The following is a 19,839-nucleotide window of genomic DNA, read 5'->3' as shown; positions in this document are numbered from 1 at the left end:
TAGGTCAAAATAATTTATTCTCTTTGAAACAGGTTTTTTCCCCTGTTTAAGTGGGATATTCACATATTCTATTTGTTTGGTTTAATATATATTATTAAACTGAGATTAATGTTTTTGCAGGCATCACTTTAACATCATGAATTGGAATAAACATGTTTTCTGTAGTAAGCTCCTATGAAGTTACCAAAAATAAAACTACTCCACATGACTAACTGCATTTAAAAATACTGGCTTAAGATAGAAAAAAATATATATATCAAAAAGGTGATTTGCATGTGTAATTATGGCTTTCAATTAACTAAAACAAATGAATCATCATCGACAAAGTCTGTTCAAAAAGTTAATCCATTAAAACATACCCAAAATGTCACTGTTGCAGGTATCATCTTTGTGATGGGTTAGTCCCTTATAGCAATGTTGAAATCTGTTACACTTTGCACAGTCAGCTTAAATAACCAGTCCTTCAAACATTTTGGTTAAGCTATGACATTTTGTGAAATTATATTCAGGTTATGTTGGCTGGAGGAAAAACTACATATTCTTCATACTGTACTGTGGTACAGCACTTTTATTGTCAAAAACTGACACTAGTTGATACAAATCTATGCATATCTGGTAAATGTTGGGCTGTCTGGTAATTTAAAACAAACAAGCCATTTTTATCTGAAGCCCTGTAAAATTAGTATAGAAGTCAAAACGTGGAAATAAGCGATAGTCCTTCCTCCCTCCCTGTACAGTGACATTGAATATTAATTGGTAAAGCAATGCAAATTCATACACAGAATTAAGATAGGAACTTACTAAGTTAAAAACTAAAATGATCTCAATTTAAATTACAAATAAAAAATAACCCCCAAAGGGATATCCTCAAGAATGTAGTTAGTGTCATGTCCCCCAGACCATGTTTATGTGGCAAAACCATTACAGTAGTTCAGAAAAGTTAACTGAGAAGAAAGAAAAAGCAGGAACTTAAAGTCCATATCTCACATAGAAATTTTTTTTTGGCTTTGGGGTTGTACTTAGTTTACTTTCACAATGAGCAATAAATGCAATCTCCATGGTCAATTTTAGAGCACTGAGAGATGTAAAACTATCAATATTTCAGGAAAATGCCAACCACCCACCGATGATGCATGAAGTAGGCATGACGTCACTAGGGGGGAACACATACCAGGAACAGAGGAGAGATATACATGGCTTCAGACTGTGAAAGCGATCATTACGAATTTCTCTGACGTTTTGAGGAGTCTGTATTACAATAAGGGCAGCGGAAGTGTGGTGTGTAAAGAAATTAATTGTGAGGAGGAAGAACACATGGTTGAGGCCCGATTCAGAACTGTTTTGAACCTCCAGCAGGAGAAAATAACCACTGGGAGGAGGAATGCGAGTGACACGCCCCCTTGTCTGCAGGTCGGCAATTCTGAATGTTGTTCTTGTATACTGTTAACCCCGGCTAGTAGTTCATTTATGGCAATTAAAAAAAAAAAAAAAAAAAAAGTATTTCTAGATTTGGTTTCTTGTACCATTTATATGTTGCAAATAGTGTTTACCGTTTCCAATCCACTTAACAAAAAATGCATTGTTGATATTACAGGGCCGAGATGACTTGCATGGTCACGTATAGCTCCTCAGCTTCATTCACGAAATAAACACTTATGCTTTCCCCGATTTAGTGAAATAGGCCAAACCTCCTTGTGAACTGCACGAAATTATTATTTCTTGGCAGATGCCCTTAATGTGCATATGACCATTACCTTAAAGATACAATTGAACATCAAAAGTTTACCTAAAAAAGCTGGATGATACATTCATTTGATTTCTGCATCAGAAAACTTGAGCACGCAATGTGTTTGTGGTGGTTTATAGTACTCTGACGTTATTGTTTTTGTTAAGTCAGCAATGTGAAAGCCGTGCTCATGTTTATGTAGTTTTGGGCCACAGAGTTTATTTGATAACGGCATATTGTATAACAACAACAACAACAACAACAACAACAATCATAATATCTGACGTCTGAAAAAACAAATGCAACACTTGCAGAGAACTGATTTTGCGCAGTGGATATCCTAGTAATATTGAGCACTAGTATACAGGGTAAGAAAAAACAAATATGGTAATCATTTTTATATCTTTATGAAGTGTCTTATAGATGCAGCTATTTAAAAATGTATTTTTGATAAACAGTAAACAATATGGAATTGTTTAATTAAAGCTGGTAAAAAAAAAGTAAAAAAACTTGTGCACCAGTGTCTTACAAGAGAAAAAAAAAATTGCACCTGTCAAAAACCAACAAACGCTTTAGTTACTGTGTTGCACGACGTGATCTTTGCATTGTGCACTGACGAACTCGTTGATTTTACTTTCACGCAATATAGTACTTTTTCATGCAATGCATTCATTTCCTTGCGCCTATCTGAGGTGAAATGTATATTTGACACAGTTTAACCATCGCGAAATAGGCCCGTGCTTATGATAGTTTTTTTTTTTTTTTTTTGCCATAGGCATATGCATGCCTGATTATGGTTTATGGTTCGTGTTTTCCCCTAGTGACGTCACAGATGTCAAGATTCGAAATCAGGGCTTTTTGGCGGAAACACTCAAAACAAGCTTTACGATTGTAAACAGTTACAGCGCAAAAGTATAAATGATATATATGTATATATTTTTAGAACACTATTATAGTGTAGTTTAATATCAGATTGTAATGTGAAATAGGTGACATATGGACTTTAAGAACAAGTGTGTATTTTATGTGTATGCATTGAGTCGCTCTTTTGAGCGAGTGGAGTGGATGTCATGAAGCTCTTGTTCTTCCTTCGATTTGATATCCTCATATTTTTGCATTCTGCAGGCATCTTTCACGTAAGCCCAGTTGGCTGAGAGGACCATTAGGTAGTGGATCTGAAAGAAACAAGCAGTAGTGATTTAGTAAAGAGCTGGTTATAGTGTAATAATATTGTTAGGGCGTTATATATGATAAACAAGACAAATACACAGGAAGCTAAACACAATGAACTTGTCGATTATATTCAGAAGCAAATCATTATCCAACCAGTGATATTATAAACAAAGAATAAGAAGCTATTAGTCGTTATGTGGCATAATGGATAACTGCCCAAGGTATCTGCATTCTACAACTGAAGATCAATTATGTGAGACTGAAAGTAACAGAAAAGCTTTGCAGTCAATGCTACTAAAGCCTTTGAGTTAACATAATCATGTCTTTATGACAGCGTTTACAAGAGCATAGCACTTCCATATTCCTTAAGGGTAAATAGTGAAAGCCTGTGCAAATCTTCTTGGCAGCTCCTGCTCTTGAACTGTCTGATGTTTCTTGGATACATTTTCTTTAAAACTTTGTGCAGTATTTCCCCAGACTGTGATACTTCACTGCAACAAAGTTACGCATCAGAAGTGAAACACTCATAACCTGTTGTAACAGTGAGAGATAACAACAGAAGACAAAAGCGAATCATTAACACTCCTAGGCGGCATTCATATCTCAGCAACAAATTGCTCCCTTTTGACATAAAGCAAAAGAAAATAATACCACAGTTATCAATTATCAAATACTTTCAGTCCATCACTGCAAAATTGATTAGCAGCAGCAAAGATCCAAAAACCATTCTATGTTAACATGAACAAAACTTTTAATACCACATTTTACCACTAGGAGGAGTGTTACTACAGTAATATGTAGCATACCTAGTGTTCTGCAATTCCAGTTTATTCCCAATTTTACTGAAAAATTACTGTTTTTTTTTTTTTTTTTTTTTAGCTGTACGTCGTTTTTTTTTTATTTATACCCAATTTATTTTTGTTTACTATTCAATATTTTCACTGTACCATTTTCTAGGAAATACACATTTTTTTGATAAAAATGCTGTTTTATTTTAACTCCTGACATTGTAATAAGCAGCCCTACACTGTATCCTAGGATACAGAAGGTACGTTTAGACGTCAGAAGACCAAATGGCGTTCAAATGTGGTTCTGTTCACAAACACATTATCACCTGATTCTGTTGGCAAATCAGTCTGAGTATTGTGACAAGTGCTGGGCGTAGTAACTAGCTCGATCAAAAACTAAATTGAAATACTTACACAAAAATATAATATTATTAGTGGATGGGGAATGGGAATGTTTCGAAGTATACAAAAAGCAAAAATTGCAGTGGGTCAGATGAGACAGGGCGCATAGCATTGCAAATACTGCTGCATTGATGTACATGTTTGTGTGATAGAATAAAAGAACATACTGCAAAATAAGCGACACAAACTAAAACAAGAAACTGAACTGGGACAAGCAATCAGTTTATGCTGCTTTTACAGGCACTTTAATAAAAGACAGCCGAATGACTGTTAATGAGTTTGCCAGAGCTCTGTGCTTTGCTGAACAGCCAGTGTTTATTGCAAATAGGTGTGTATTGGTGACTTAGTGCGACAGTACTGTCTGTCCATCAGCTAAAACACTCCCTAATACCAACAATCTTAATCGTAAATATTTGACAGAAAATGGTGATGATTTAGTTGGTAAACTTATGGAACGCATTGATGGAAATGTAAAGTGTGATTTTTGACATGTCTCCCGATGGCTTGGACCCTCCAGTTCTGTAAATTTTCTTTACTTTTGATGAATTTAAGATGAATAACATGGCTTGTTTTGTGCTGATGTCATGTTCATACCTTCTGTAGATACTGTAGCAATCGCAGTTCCCTTAGGCAGGCACATCACACAGGGCGAGGCAATCCACATACAGGCGGAGCCGGGACCTCTCACATTAAAACATAGCACCATTACCACTGTACAAAAGAGCCGGCTCCTTTGCAAGGAGCGTATATCGGGCTTATGTCTTAGTATGTGATTACGACACATACCATCGCTGCTGTTGCCTCCCACATGCACGCTACAATACTATTTCCGTCAGCACAGCAATTGCCCAAACATTCTCAAAGTACCAGCTAACTTTGGAAAATGGGGTCTCCATTTGCAGATTCTGCTTTATCATACATGCCAGGGCCATTAAACTTAATCAGAAACCAGAACAGCTACGCATCATGTAAAGTGTGTACAGCAAGATTTTCCCCCACAATTTTTACCGATGTTTCAACTAAAAACTATATAAACTTCGAAAAAAATCCTGAGAAATGCGGAACACTAAACATACTGTACTTTTTACACTAGAACAGATGGCTTTACAGAATTTCTTTACAAAACACAGAATTCAGCAAGTACTTGTTTTCCAATTATTATAAAAACATTGTTTAATTATTTTTATTTCCATACATTTGTTTAAAGGTATTATTTTACTCAACAGAAAGACACAGCGCCATTATCTTGTATCCCCTGATCTTCAGAATGCACTAAAAAAAGGTATAGAAGTATAGTATAGAAGGAAGTCACTCATCTATCTCAATTGTGTATCTTTAGCAGTAAACTTCAAAAACGGTTTTGTCACTGTATTGTGGTCCAGCGTTGTAGTTTAATTTATACAACTAGAAACAAAGGGCCAAGTACTTTAATGAATTGGCATCTCAGCCCATTGAATTGAATGGAAAAGCAAGGGCTGGATACGAACCACAAACCATACAGTTCAAAGACACATGTCTTTCCATTCAACAAAACAGCAAGTACATGTCTTATACTGATGTCAGTATTATTAACTAATTAGCCACTAGGAGGAGACCTATTACATATTGTGCAAATAAAACTGATATTACATTTGTATTCAATAATTTCTCTTTACGAATATTTCCTCAAACTTTACTGAAGAATAATCTGGACTCAAAAGATCATCCTTGTCTTAATTTAACCATATCTTTTATTGAGCCGAGCCCATAGTTGCTGCTCATCAGAATGAGTGATTTAATTTTTTCAGCTACACAGAGGTGAACTACAACTTTGACTGATCAGAAAAATGATTGCTACATTGGAGGTTGGTTAAGAAATATAACAGTGTATTGGTTCTTGTCCTGATGCACAGGGTTTGGGTTTTGTGCTCTTTGGTAATTGCAGAAGGTGTCAGTCTTGTGTTAAATGCTAGGACAGGGCTATGCATTCTGGTATGTAGTCATTGAACCTGTCTTGACAAACTGATTGCCTTTCCACCCTCGTTACTCAGGCACTATAATGTAGCTTTAATATTTTCTCTCCTCAGGGGCTCTCATGAATTTAGTTTTCACTGTAGGTTGTCCTGCTGGCAATAGAAAATCTCCTTTTTATATCAGGTTCCTTTCAGGGACTAAAACCTTGTTATCATTCTAACATAACAGCGGATTTAATTGTGATATTGACTAACAGTACTAGGTGCACATAATACTATATAATTCTAAATATGGATGTGTTTCCAGTTTCATTGCCTTCCAGTTGGAAATGTACCATTTGAGTTGTCACGTTTTACCAAATTAAGTATATGAGCAATTGTGCTTTTAAAAGAATTTTAATTTTCAAACAATTACTGTAATCCAAAGGGAATTTAGTAAAATACTGTATTAATGGTTGAATCTAGTAATCAGTGGACAAGCCTAACATTCAGGGTGCTCTTGGGATAGGGAACTACTCTTAGAAAGAATGTATGTTTGCCCACATTACACAGTAGAGGCAGTACAATTTTTTTCTATTCATAGTCTCAGATTCTTCAGACTTCAGTTTTTGGCTATTGGGGGATTTATATTTGGTTTTGTGTACAACTGCATGCAAGATCTACATTTTTTTTTTTTTTTTTCTAGTCAGTCAAGGGTCACCCTTTCACTCGCTTTACAAGCCATTATCACAAAAGGCCAAATTGTGTGGCACAAGTCAACATGTCTATCGCATTTCATCTTCCTCTCTGTCTGTTATGTGTGCATAAATTAGCATCTGTTTTGCACTGTATAAACCAAGCATATTAGATATTTTCAGAAGTAACCCTTAAACCTGTCTTAATCTTTGTGAAAAAAAAAAACCCTTATTGTTATGTAAATGATCATTAACAAAAAATATATTCAGTAATATTTAGAAGTTAATGTATGTATGGTTTGTCTTGAATGTTTCCAGTGATTAAGAATTATGAACTGTATTCAAGCCATTTGAAAGTACTTTACAGAGATTATTTATATATTTTAGAAATTACTGTTAAATGGTAGAATCTAGTGGAACATAAATAGAACCACCAATTACATGTTAAATAAGCAATCAATCTTATCCACCAACTGCATTTTCCTTCTTGGAACAAGATTCCTCAGGATCACTACATGCTGTTATGAAAAAGCCTGTGCCCTTTCTTCATTCAGTTTCTATAGCAACCATGTGCAGTGCAAATTTAAAGCAGAGTGTCTCTATGGAATCAAAAGCATTATATTATATTTTTCAGTGCGCCTACATATTTAAACCAATTCTTATTTAAAATAGTAAGACTAACACTAAGGGTTTGTTACACATTACATCATTTTTGGGATACACATTTCTTTATTTTTCAGGATAAATCATGAACAGCAATTAGCAGGGTAAGGGTCAACCTTCTGGGGGAAAAAGGCTTTTGTAAGATTTGGCTTTGTACTTCACATTCCTTTAAAATGTTCTAAGTAATGGGGGGGGGGTTTGCATAATCACTTTTCCACCATTCTTTTTTGTAACAATTTGCTTGAAGGATCAAAACACACATAATACTTCAAATTTAAGGAGTGCAGGTTTGATTACTAATAAGTATTAGAACATTTAAATTCAGCTCTGAATATATATAAAATAACACAATCATAATATTATGATTTATTGTAACTGCAGTAATTAATTTTCCTAATTTTAATTACTTTTCTCTATAGATTTTTATTGCACTCACAACCAAAAGCATAATGTGTCTTTACTGATTCACAACATACGCGGTGCGTTTAAGAGGCTAGCGGCGTGTATAAGAGGCTTTCCCCGCAAGCGTGCAAAACAGGTCTAACAAACATATTTCTCCTTTTGCTACTCCACAACCACCAGACCAATAGGGCAGCTGGTATGCCAAATCAACACTGTAGTACAGATACAGGATTTAGTTGGCATTTTAATGCCATTTGAGGAGACAATGCTTGGCTGGTTCAACATCGATTCTTCCTCCCGATCTGAGCTCCGTAAACCTCTGCAGGAGGCAGCTGATGAAAATCCTTTTCGCTCATTCCCTTGCCTGGAACATCCTTTTCACAATGTCTACATTTATTTGAATTTATGTTATCTATACAAACAGCTTGCTCTGAATCTGATTTTACAGAACTTGTGGCAAAATATTTTCATAGCATACTGTCTGTTTTCACGCACCACTGTGAGAATTTGATAACTGACGCTGCAGTCAGAGCCTACCTCCTTTGACTCTTTGAACAAATGTCACCTTTTATGGTGCCAGGTTATGAATTTTTTGGAAGTTTTTTCTTTAGATTTTTCTAGTCCTTTACTTCAGTGAAAGCAGGGTCTTTTGAACTTCTGAGAAAGTGTCTGCAAGGAAAGCAGAAAACCACATCTGCCTGCTTACTGCACTCTAAATATGAAAACATATTTTAATATTCTGATGAAAATTTTTGCTTACCAAAGAGTTTTCAGATACACAGGTAAACAAGGCTGTGACGGTCCTGATTTAGTTGCATTTCAATGTCACTCGAGGAGACAATGCTTGGCTGGTTTAACGTCCATTCTTCCTGCTGATCTGAGCCTCATATGGATATTCGAAAGTTTATGGCAAGAGTGCAGTTATGTTTTTTTTTTGCAAATATACCTTATAAAATATGTTGAATGCCCTTGATTATAAGTATGATAGTAAGTGCTTATTTAGAAGCTTAACAGTCGGTATTAATAATCACTGATTTAAATTGGTGTGAAGTGATGGAAATGGTGTTGAAATTGGTGTAGGTTCTGCAGAGCAGGTCAACGGATTTAAAGGTTTTAAAAAACACCGCAGCTTGTTATCCTTACTGTTTTTCTAATTTATTTAAATAGGCATAACATGTTTTAAAGTGCAAGCTAGTGCTATGTTATACTTGATTTATTTGGCTGCCTTATGTTGGAAAAAAAATATATATATATATATATATATATATATATATATATATATATATATATATATATATATATATAGCATCTTGAGCTGCTTTCGAGGTCTCTTTGTGCTATAAATTATTATACAGTACAAGTTCTCAAAAAGACGCAGGAGAATTAATCCAGTTTACAGCTTTTATTTGTGTCCATCAGTCTGACTATTTTTCAAACTCAACACAATGATACTCAATTTATACTGCATTTATATATATATATATATATATATATATATATATATATATATATATATATATATATATATATATATGCTGTGTGTGTGTGTGTGTGTTTGTGTTTACGAAATTGGTACTTTTTCCATCATAGCAATGTTATCAATTGTATTAAAGGGCGAAAAAAAGGTTTGGTAGGTATGGCTATTTTTTCTATTTGTAAAAGCAGCCATTAACTGAGCTTCCTGCAAGTGCAAGCTCAGCCTCTTGCATCAAGTAGCCTATTACATCCTAGGCTGATATATCAACACCTGTAAAACCATTTATCTGTTCCAGGCCTTTTTTTACACTTTAAACCCAAATATCTTGTACTTTTTTTTCTAATAATTGTCATGCTTAAAATGTAATTAGTCCAGCAAAGCTCTAATTTCATTTCAATATATGCATAATTTTCCTGAGGGGGTGGGGTGGTTCATATCAACTCCACCCCCTACATCCTCACCACCGGATCTTGGCCCCCCCACTATTAGAAAGGCTCAGGCACCGTTGTCACGAACACAGTTTAAACCTGACCAATGTCCTGAGATAACAAGGATAGATTTTCAGTGCTCACCATGGCAATGACCGCTGCTCCAGCTCCAGCAAGTGCAACAATAAACAAATGGAATGTCAGGTCGAGCTGTGAAGAAGAGAAGTATTATATGTCATATTAATCCACAAAACAAACAGGATGGGAAAAGTTAAAACACGTAGGCAAGCATGTATTTTAGAACTGAATTAGGCATGCTATGATATATATATTGTAAATGCAGTTTGTTGTAAGGAACTGCTGGGTCCTCTAATATATATGGTTGTGGTGATTCGGTCTACTGGTACACTATACCAGTATTATCCAAAATGTTTAATGGTCAATCGTACTAAAGCCACATTTAATATGTGGAAGAAGACATATATATTTTTATTATAGTGTTTTAAAACTTAGCATTCAGTCTATTGCACCAATACACACAGATATTGTAGTTATTAACAAAAGCAAAGAGTTCACAATTGTTAGTCAAAGTAGTCTTTCATTTTTCACTGCCCTGTTCCTAAACCTGGGTCCAATTATGTCTAATGAACGGTGAATACTTTACCACTTCTGACTCATTATAGCACTGCATCTTGGCACAAAATTTGTAGAAAGATATCTAAAAGAAAGTTAACAAAGACTGACCTCATTTGATTCACACATCTTGAAGAAATTCTCAGAACCTGTGCATATCTTTTTTTCCTCTCCAATAGTTACAATTCCTTAAACATAAACAAAAGGAAATAAATACAAAAATCCAAGTTTCAAATAAGTTCAGTTATTTTTCAATTACATTTTCTGTTATGAACAAAATCAAAGCATCAAAGGGAGCATAATGTAAGAGGAAAAGACAGCACTTTATTGGAACTTGACTGAAACAGCTGTGCTGTAACACAGCTCAATGTTTTATCTCCTGCTTTTCCCTTTCTTCTTTTTCACAACTAACTCTAAAGCCAGAAAAAAAGTATACTGTCTCTAAACTGCAGTAAATATAACAGCAGTCTGTGACAGGACAGGATACAAATCCCTCCTTGAGGGAAGTACCTGTGAGAAAGTGGTCAAGCTAAATTGATTAGCAATTTAACCTGGCCAATGTATTAAAGAGATCAGTGTTCCCTGTTCTGGGCATCGTGATGGACTTACTGATTGGGGGTCAGTTAAAACTATTCACCTTGCCTTAAAGGGCCAGTTCTTTGATTTATAGTTTTGTTTTTACTTGTTTATTTAGTTTAACACAATTGTGCAAACCTGCGCTGAAAAAAATGTGAAATGTGAGAATAAATTATGCTACCCTGTCACACAGCCATATTACATCATGCACACAAGCAAATTAAAAATGCAAGTTTTATATAAACATATCAATCTGAAGTCAGAACCTCAAACTGAGATATCACACTTTGGCAAACAGGTTTATTTTTTATTGTATGATACCTTCTATTAAATCTGACCACAATACGTCAGCCATCTTACATCACAGGCCTGAGGAGTTTCCATAACCTTGAAAATATGAAGTTGGCATCTCATCTCATCTCATCTCAGTGTATGAGATATTAGCAGTTTGAATCTGAAGTGGTGGCAGAATCACATTTACTGTATAGCAGGGGTCTCAAACTCAATTTACATACGGGCCAATGTCAACCTTGAAATCCTAATGTAGGGCCAGTGACATCATGGAAGATGGTATTGATTTAAAAAAAAAAAAAAAAAAAAACTACTCTCATGAAGTATTACACTGAACTGTCATAGAACTTTTTTACAATTTGGGTTTGCCAAAGATTTTTTAGTGTTTGCCAGACACCTGGCAACGCTTCAGTTCTGTGAGTCTGTTGATGTTTGGCCTCAGTGACTGAGCAGTTGAAACCTTCAGGATTGCAGCAAGGTGTTTATCAGATCATTTTATTCTGTATTTTGACTTGTTTATATTCATAGTGTAAAAAAGTTTCTCATAAATGTATGTGCTGCCGAACAGAGCCATGTTTTTTCTGAAGCTTTTGCAAAGCTGTTTGAAAGATGGTGGTAGCTGCCTGAAGAACTGTGTGACATCTCCTCAGGCTTCCTTGCATTAATTCTTCAGAAGGGTGTTGCACTGAAGATCAATGAGCTCCAACTGTAAATCACTTGGTGCTGTTTCCACATCAACTGAAAATGGATCAGCCAACAACTGGAAGCTTACTCTTTGCTTTCTGAAATCTGCAAACCACTGATCAAATTCTTCCAAAAAGCAGGTCAAGTTTAGCAGTGTATTCAGCACCACTGAACTGCATTTCAGTGTCCAGCTCTTCCAGAAGTGATTTGCATGATAGAAAATGAGTGTGATTACTCTGAGAAATCTGATTTTTCCACAGTTTCAGTTTAGTTGTGAATACTTTCACATCATCAAACACTGTTGTCATAAGTTGACCAGGACCTTGTAGCTTCAGGTTTAGGTTATTCAACTCTTGGGTGATATCAACAAGGAAAGCAAGAGCCATCATCCATTTTGTGTCTTCAAACTCTGACTGAGGCATATTAATCTCCTCCATGAACCTTTTCACCTCTGTTTTTAACTCAAAGAATCTCTTTAAAACAGGGCCCCTGCTTAGCCAACGCACCTCTGTGAAGTACAGCAAGTCACCATATTTGGAATAAATTTCCTCCAAGAAAGCACGCAACTGTCTGTGCTGCAAGCCCCTCGAGCAAATGTAGTTCACACATTTCACAACGACGGGCATAACGTTGTCGAGCTTCAAAGATTTACTGCACAGTGCCTGCTGGTGAATGATGCAGTGTAATGCTACTGGTTGCTCTGCGTTTTGTTGTTCCATCTTTTTTTGCACAAGCGCTACTAACCTGTTCTTTTTCCCAATTATTGCTGTGGCTCCATCTGTTGTTATGCCTGCTAAAGAATGCCACTGCAGACCAGCGTGTTCTAGTGAGTCTTTAAGGTTTTGAAAGATCTCACTTGCTGTTGTTCTACTGCGCATTGTAGACAAGCTTAGCAGTTCTTCCATGACTTGAAAGTTATCATCAACACCTCTTACAAATATCGCCAGCTGTGCACTATCAACTAAATCGGTGCTTTCATCAAGCACGACAGAGCATGCACTAAATGGTTTGCCTTTCTCGCAGAGCTGCTCCTCAAGATCTTTAGAAAGCTCAACAACACGCTTTGCTACTATATTTGCAGACAGGCTAATATTGCTAAAAACATTTCTCCTCAGGACATACGACCTCAGACACTTTGATTATACAGTCTTTAATAAATTTACCATCAGTGAACGGCTTCCCAGACTTAGCAATCATTTCACTCACCACATAACCTGCCAAAGCTGCTGCCTCTGACTCTTTTTTCACTTTCTGAAAAAGCTGTTGCTGCAACACTAATCCTTTCCTTAACTGCAAAGCTGTCTTCTCTCTCTCTCCTCCCAGATATTTCAATCTGCTCTGCATGCTTTGTTGTATCGTGCCGTTTAATATTGTACTCTTTTAAAACGGCAACTCTTTCTTTGCAAATTAAACATGTCGCACTCTGTTTGTACGTCACAAAAAAATAATCAACCGTCCACTTTTCTTGAAATTGCCTGTGTTCGTGGTCAATTTTTCTTTTAGACGGGGACATTTCTTTGCTCATGTACGTTTGTTGGATCCTTGTACGATATATTTTTGAGTGACTACTACGATGAGTAGTTCATATAGTCTCAGTGCCACTCATATTTTTTGTATTGATGCTGACTCAACGGAGGAAAAAAAAGTTTAGATCTGATCAGTTATCTTTTGTCAATTGTTATGGCATAAAATGTTGGACTTTCACTGTCACAGAACTGTCAGTTCAGTTGCTCCTCCCAAACACATGTCGGTCTGTATGGTTTCTTATCTCTCTGTAAACCAGGATTGTGTCAATTTACGGTAGCTAATGCGACAGTTCTTAAAGTGGTAGCAACGTATTACAACAGAACTAACCATAAACAATGCACAACATCACCTACACACGTTTTACAACTGTTTACTCGCCAGTTTTACATATGCAGCTCCATGCAGGCCAGATTAAATTACTTTTGTGTAACTATTGAGAAGGCCGGATTGCAGCGCTGTGCGGGCTGCATGTGGCCCGCGGGCCGCGAGTTTGAGACTGCTGCTGTATAGGGATGCTTAATATTGTTTCTGCATAGTTCACAGTGTCATACATTTTGTATTTATACCAATGCATAAACTTTATAAAAATGTGTAAGCTAGTAATATTTTAATTCTATATAGACAGATTTATTAGAAAAAAAACATATAATTACAATACCTATTTAGCTTTTCTCAGCAGTTACAAACACTATCTATGCTAAATAGCGTGCTCCGTTTTTGTCTGTGTCAACTGGTGCAGGCGCTGGACACAGTTTTAAATCCTGGAATGTTTTCTGTTGAAATTGGCAAGCTGGGAAGGAAATTTCTGACTCATCGCCTTATGATGCACTTTGTATTTACATACCAAACTGACGGAGATCCAAGCACAGGTTGGCACCTTCAACAACAGTGGTATTCTGGCAGATTGTCCAGATATTGAAGTACATGAAGACTGGTAGAGAGGTGAAAGCTGTGACACCAAGCCAGGCCAGCATAAAGATGTATGTCAGCATGATGAACTGTAATTAGCAATAGAAAGACAGGCGTAGTGTTTCTAAACAAGTGTAAGCACCTAATTAATACACAGCAAATTCCATATTGACTTTCCTGCATTAAAACTGGTGTGCACACCTATTAATGTATTATTTAACTGTTGCTTCTAATATATTAAGTCTCATACTAAGACTAATATCAGTAGTTGCAGTCATAGTAGTGTCTGTGAATGACAGCGTTTACCTAGTAGGTAATAGTGGCTACCAAGGTTCTAAATAGGAAGTACATTTGTATGAATTTTCATTTAATTACATTTTTGCTCACACCCACCTGTGTAATTTTTATATTTGTTGATGAATCTGCTTTCTACAATTCTCAAAAGCAATTTATTTGCTATTGCCTTTATGGCTATCACTGCCAAGATTTCTATGACTATATCCTGAGAATTTTTTTGCCAATAACCAAGTAGGGAGTTTTGAGGCTTGTGTTACTAAAGTGCAACAACTCTTTTAAGGAAACAGACTAAGGGACATATTCCCAGTGCATACAATTCTTGACAGAAAGCAGAAATGTTCTTCCTATGGAAATGAAACTGCACATATATGCTGTTATATATTTATATTTTCAAACATCAACTGTTTAGTAAAAAATGATTGTGCAAACTTTGCATCTGAACAAAAACAGATATCCTGGGGCTCAATGTCATGTTAGGCATGTACGAGGTCAGGAACAGAATATATGATAGAATTAGTGTCTCTATATAAAGCTGATCACACTACTTGATCGTATTACCTATCGTATTCCACTGACATCTATGTATCTAAGTGAAACATGGCTGCTCTAATTCATGCTGTGTATGACTTTTTTATAATTTTTTTTTTGCTGGTTGGGCAGGTGCCATCCATATTTTCCTGTCTACTTTGTCTCCTAATACAACTCAACATTTCCCTTTGTAGTCAGGCTCATTATCTGTCATGTGTTTAACTGTGTCAAACATATTCTAACTGATTTAATAACTCTTTAGTTAAATACCTCGCTGTTGTTGTTGAAAGAACTATCGTTTATAACTGCAATATAGAAACAAGACCCTATTACTTGCTGTATTTTTTTTTTTGTTTGTTTGTCAATCTCAATGAAATGTAAACAACAGTTGCATTGATGCCTGTATTTTGTGGCACAAAACTAGAACTCCAAACATGTGTTAATTTATTTGTCTAAACCAGAGAAAATATCAAGTATGGAACTACAATGTAGTTTATATTTTTCCAGCATATAAGAATCCTGAACAACTAGAAAGAAGTACAGTGTCATGGATTTTATGGATTTGTTAAATTTAACATCACTTTTATACCTGCATACATCTCCTGTACAGTACAAACTAATTTAATTATTCTAAATGTAATATATAGGTCAGAGGTAATACAATTTAAATGTTAAGTTATGCAAAAAAAAAAAAAAAAAAAAAAAAAAAAAACATTGGGGTGAAAGAGAAATTGCAAAAAACAAAACAAAACAAACAAAAAAGCAATTTCCCATTACCCTATATTGCATTTTTTCATTAAACATCCTTTAAGAAGATGTTAATATGGTATCTTAAAAAAAAAAAAAATCTGAAGATTAAATCTTCTGTATCTATAAATTGATCAAAAATAAACAAGCCTGTATTCATTATCACATTTTCCAAGCATGCTGCGTCTACATATTACACTTACCCAGGCGCTAACACATCTGCCACATGTGGTAATTTTGAAATCTCCATAGAGATCTTTAATGGCACCTGTTGTGAAGAATCCCTCCACCATCAGCAGAATCCCATAAACAAAGAAAGCTGCTGCCACACCATAGATGACATACTTGAAGATATCAATCCTACAGAATAAGAATATAGTGATATTAATATGGTAATAATAAAAAGCAGTCACAATGCCAGCAAGGTGAGGCATCCGACTATATTGCTCTTACCCTCTATCCTAAAATCAAATACAATGCTGCTATAACTGGAAATATTTTTTGTAGTATTTATTAAGTATTTAGTTATATTTTATTCTCTATACTATTGAAACCAAAACAAAGAAAGAGTCCAGTCATACATAAATAAATATTTGATATACAGATCACAGTAGGGGATACCTCCCTTCCAAAGCAGAAAGGAATAATTCATCAAAGGAATGGCACCCTCTTATTTTTACCATTTACAGTACTCTGTGTAGCACATGATGCAAGACAGCTTCTTTAAAGATCTGTCCACCATTCTATCGTACATCCTCCAACCCGTGTTAAAAGGCACTGGACTACAGTAATGGAAAAAGTACAAACAGTAAAAGAAAAACAGGTCAGAGTGGATGCGAAAGGACCAACTGGTAAAATCAAGTTACATTCTATTTTTAAGTAACAGAATGGTATTATTGTGTTGTAAGGCATTTTCGTTATGATACCTTATAACACACTTTATAAAATGTTACCACATAAAATGTTACCGAATAGATATATCCAGGAGTGTATATAATATATCAAGAGACACATTTGTTTTGTAGACAAATATACATCTAAAATATACATTCAATGTCCAGAGATGTCGTGTATGAAGTCAAACAGTTACAATTCTCTACAATTCACAACACAAAAACCAAATTACATTTAGAAAACACTGTACAATAGCAATGGATAATTTGAATACATACACACATATATGAATGCATACATAAATTCATACAAATGCATACAATTAAATATTAAACCAATACCACTAAGTTAAGACAGCTACACATTAAAAGATTACAGATAATATATTTATATGGCAAAGAAATACATTTTCAGTCAAGACCTGAATGCCGTGAACAACCATACGGATTATTTTTTAAAACTCAGTACGTGTACAGAGTAAAGAATAAGCACTGAATCATGGAAAAAGATATAGAAATTCTAGCTTCAGTAGTTATTCAGCCATTACAACATGAATTGCAAAATATTTTGTAACACTGTTAATATGGATCGGAGGGTATTCTCTTTATATAGAATAAAACATGTTGATATGAGGTACAGTTTATGACTAATAAATTACATCATCTTATTTAAAATCAGAGGTCGTGGAGACCGTTTGTGGATTTGGCATTGAATTGCCCCTTGGGTTCTTGAGTATTGTAAATATTTGTCTCCCACAGTAACTGGAGATTAGTAGGAAACACATTTAAACAATTTCAACACTGAGAAAGTCTGTTTCATGACTTTGGGACTCTTGGATTTACAGATTGACAGGCATAATACTTATTGGCAAATATCCCACAAATCTTTAAATACAATGCCAGAAATATCTGAAATGTTTAACTGTTTTTATAAAGGGCAGGAAAAAGGAAATCGAAACTGCTGATTCCCACTGTATGAAAGCTGTGTCTCCAATTAAGCCCCTTTCTCAAAGCAGTAACGTTAAGAAAAATATCTGTCGAGTAGCCCCAATCCACTAGATAAACACAGAAATCTAAATCTTTTAATGACTTCCATCTTATTATACTGTTTGTTTTGTACATTTTTGTTTCAGTACAGATATATCTATCTTCTACCTGATAATAGTGAGTATTTACTTTGATAGGCTAAGCTACCTTTCAGCCATTCCTAGGTGCCCAAAATGGTGTCCAATAAGCACAAATAGAAGCTAAATCAGCAGTATATATTACTCACACAACATGTATGCCGGAGGCAGCACTTGGGTTATAGTCAATCTTAAGGAAAATGCGTGCACAAAGCTATCTAACAGCCAGTGGTGTTCTCTTCCACAAGACCAGTTGCAGTCCTTTAGCCACCTGCGTGGTTGTCTGATTGGCTATTGGTCAACCAATCAGTACCCAGAACTACCCACCATGTGACGGGAGGAACATTCACTCTGTTACAAACCTCTCTCAGTTCAGCCCTATTTTGAAACAAGTACAGAGGAATCAAACCGTGACTTTAGCTTTATAAAACTAGCAACAACAAAACAAATTAGCTGCAAAGAACGGCAAGTACTATATTGTTTTTCCAGTTTGCCATAACACAAAATTTGTGTGTGTGATGGGGTGGGTAAGCATATCTCATCCGTTTTAACAAATACAGTATACATGAGATACATGATTACTCACATTGTAAAGACATCTAAGGTGTCCCCAGCAGATCGTGCCACCTCAAAGTAGTTGTGCAGAATGGTGACCGTTCCAGAGAGTGCTTCATGTCCGCAGCCACAGAAGAGTGCCACCCCAGCATAAAGCAAGATGGTAGCAATCAGGGATGCATAAGGAATGCCACCAAGGCATTTAATGCAGCACTCAAAACACCCTGAAAAGCAGAGAACACTTTTTAGTTAAACATTTGCAAAAGCCATGCATACAGAACAAGAAGGTTAGATATAAACCATCACACTTAAATCTCAGCTGTCACATTTATAAATTCCTTATAACTAAACGGTGTTCTATTTGAAAATAAGCTGTAAAAAGATGGGAGAGCTGTTTACACAGTAGCAACTAAGGTGGAGTCCATTGACCAGATAACCAATAACTCCTGTACATTTTTCCAGAATATGTGTGAATACAATGTTTTTGTTTTTTTGTTTTTTTAATCTTATTTTTTTAATTTCCTGGCATCTCATTGGCTAGTACCCTTGGCAGGGGGTACATTAACTTTCAATGGATGACCAGGAAATAAAAAGTGCCATCATAAGTGCTTTTTCATCTGGAAAAATATCCTTGAGCCATGTACTCATCATGATTAAAAATAAATAAAACACAAAAATATATTTTTTTGTAACAGTTGCCCATTTTCTAAGCACAATAAGACCCTCTGGGGTGGGCGGTATTGGGAAATATCAGACCTTCCAAGGGCTCATTCCACCCTTGGGCAGTCTGGTATTGCCCAATACTGCCCACCGTGTCGGGTTTATTGCTTACATGGACACTTCAAGTTTCCATTGAATTGCACGCTTTATAATTTTAAACAGTATAAAAAGGCTTATTTTATGATTTTTAAAGTGCTGCTGATACTTATATGGCACACACATACAATTAAAGCAATAAGAGATTTGTCATGAAAATCTTTTACAAATTATTTGAACACGAGGAGATTATACATTCAGAAGTAATAAGACATTTAGCATTATTTTGACAATTATAGACAACTATTTGTAGCATTTGCAGAACACTATTAAGTCATATATTATTTTATTACAATGCATTTTCATTTTACTAAACTAATTTGTGGATAGCAGCTATTTCTTATCATTCTTTTTTTTTTAATTAATGAAGCCTTATTTATAAAGTTTTAACTAATTAACATTATTAAAGTCTGTTATAAATAAAATAAAACCAGGTTTGATAGTCATGAAACTGTTAAGGAAGCCAATAACAGTCTAGAACAATTGGTTTGGCCTGCTTGTTAGGATTGTAGGTATTGTCGTTTTTTTTTTTTTTTCTATAAACTGTCTAGGCACCTTTGGGAAAGTGGATGCT

The 19,839-nt window shown here is 35.4% G+C and overlaps 1 protein-coding gene across 2 annotated transcripts in view; it reads right to left on the bottom strand.

Annotated features, from left to right (window-relative positions):
* Nucleotides 1-672: 672 nt before the first annotated feature.
* The window catches only part of LOC121320749 (neuronal membrane glycoprotein M6-a), an 80,041-nt gene continuing 60,874 nt past the window's right edge, over nt 673-19,839 (bottom strand). For both annotated transcript variants that reach the window (XM_041259356.1, XM_041259346.1), the window contains exons 2-7: nt 18,481-18,673; nt 16,081-16,237; nt 14,241-14,394; nt 10,430-10,506; nt 9,830-9,895; nt 673-2,901 (exon numbers count right to left, since the gene is read on the bottom strand). In XM_041259356.1, coding sequence (XP_041115290.1) covers nt 2,749-2,901; nt 9,830-9,895; nt 10,430-10,506; nt 14,241-14,394; nt 16,081-16,237; nt 18,481-18,673 — 800 coding nt within the window. In that variant the 3' untranslated portion in view covers nt 673-2,748. The remainder of the gene's footprint in view (nt 2,902-9,829; nt 9,896-10,429; nt 10,507-14,240; nt 14,395-16,080; nt 16,238-18,480; nt 18,674-19,839) is intronic.

Source organism: Polyodon spathula, chromosome 1, assembly GCF_017654505.1.
Source record: "Polyodon spathula isolate WHYD16114869_AA chromosome 1, ASM1765450v1, whole genome shotgun sequence".
Classification (NCBI taxonomy): domain Eukaryota; kingdom Metazoa; phylum Chordata; class Actinopteri; order Acipenseriformes; family Polyodontidae; genus Polyodon; species Polyodon spathula.
Note: the sequence above shows the minus strand (reverse complement) of the source record. Positions and strands in the feature narration are given on the sequence as shown.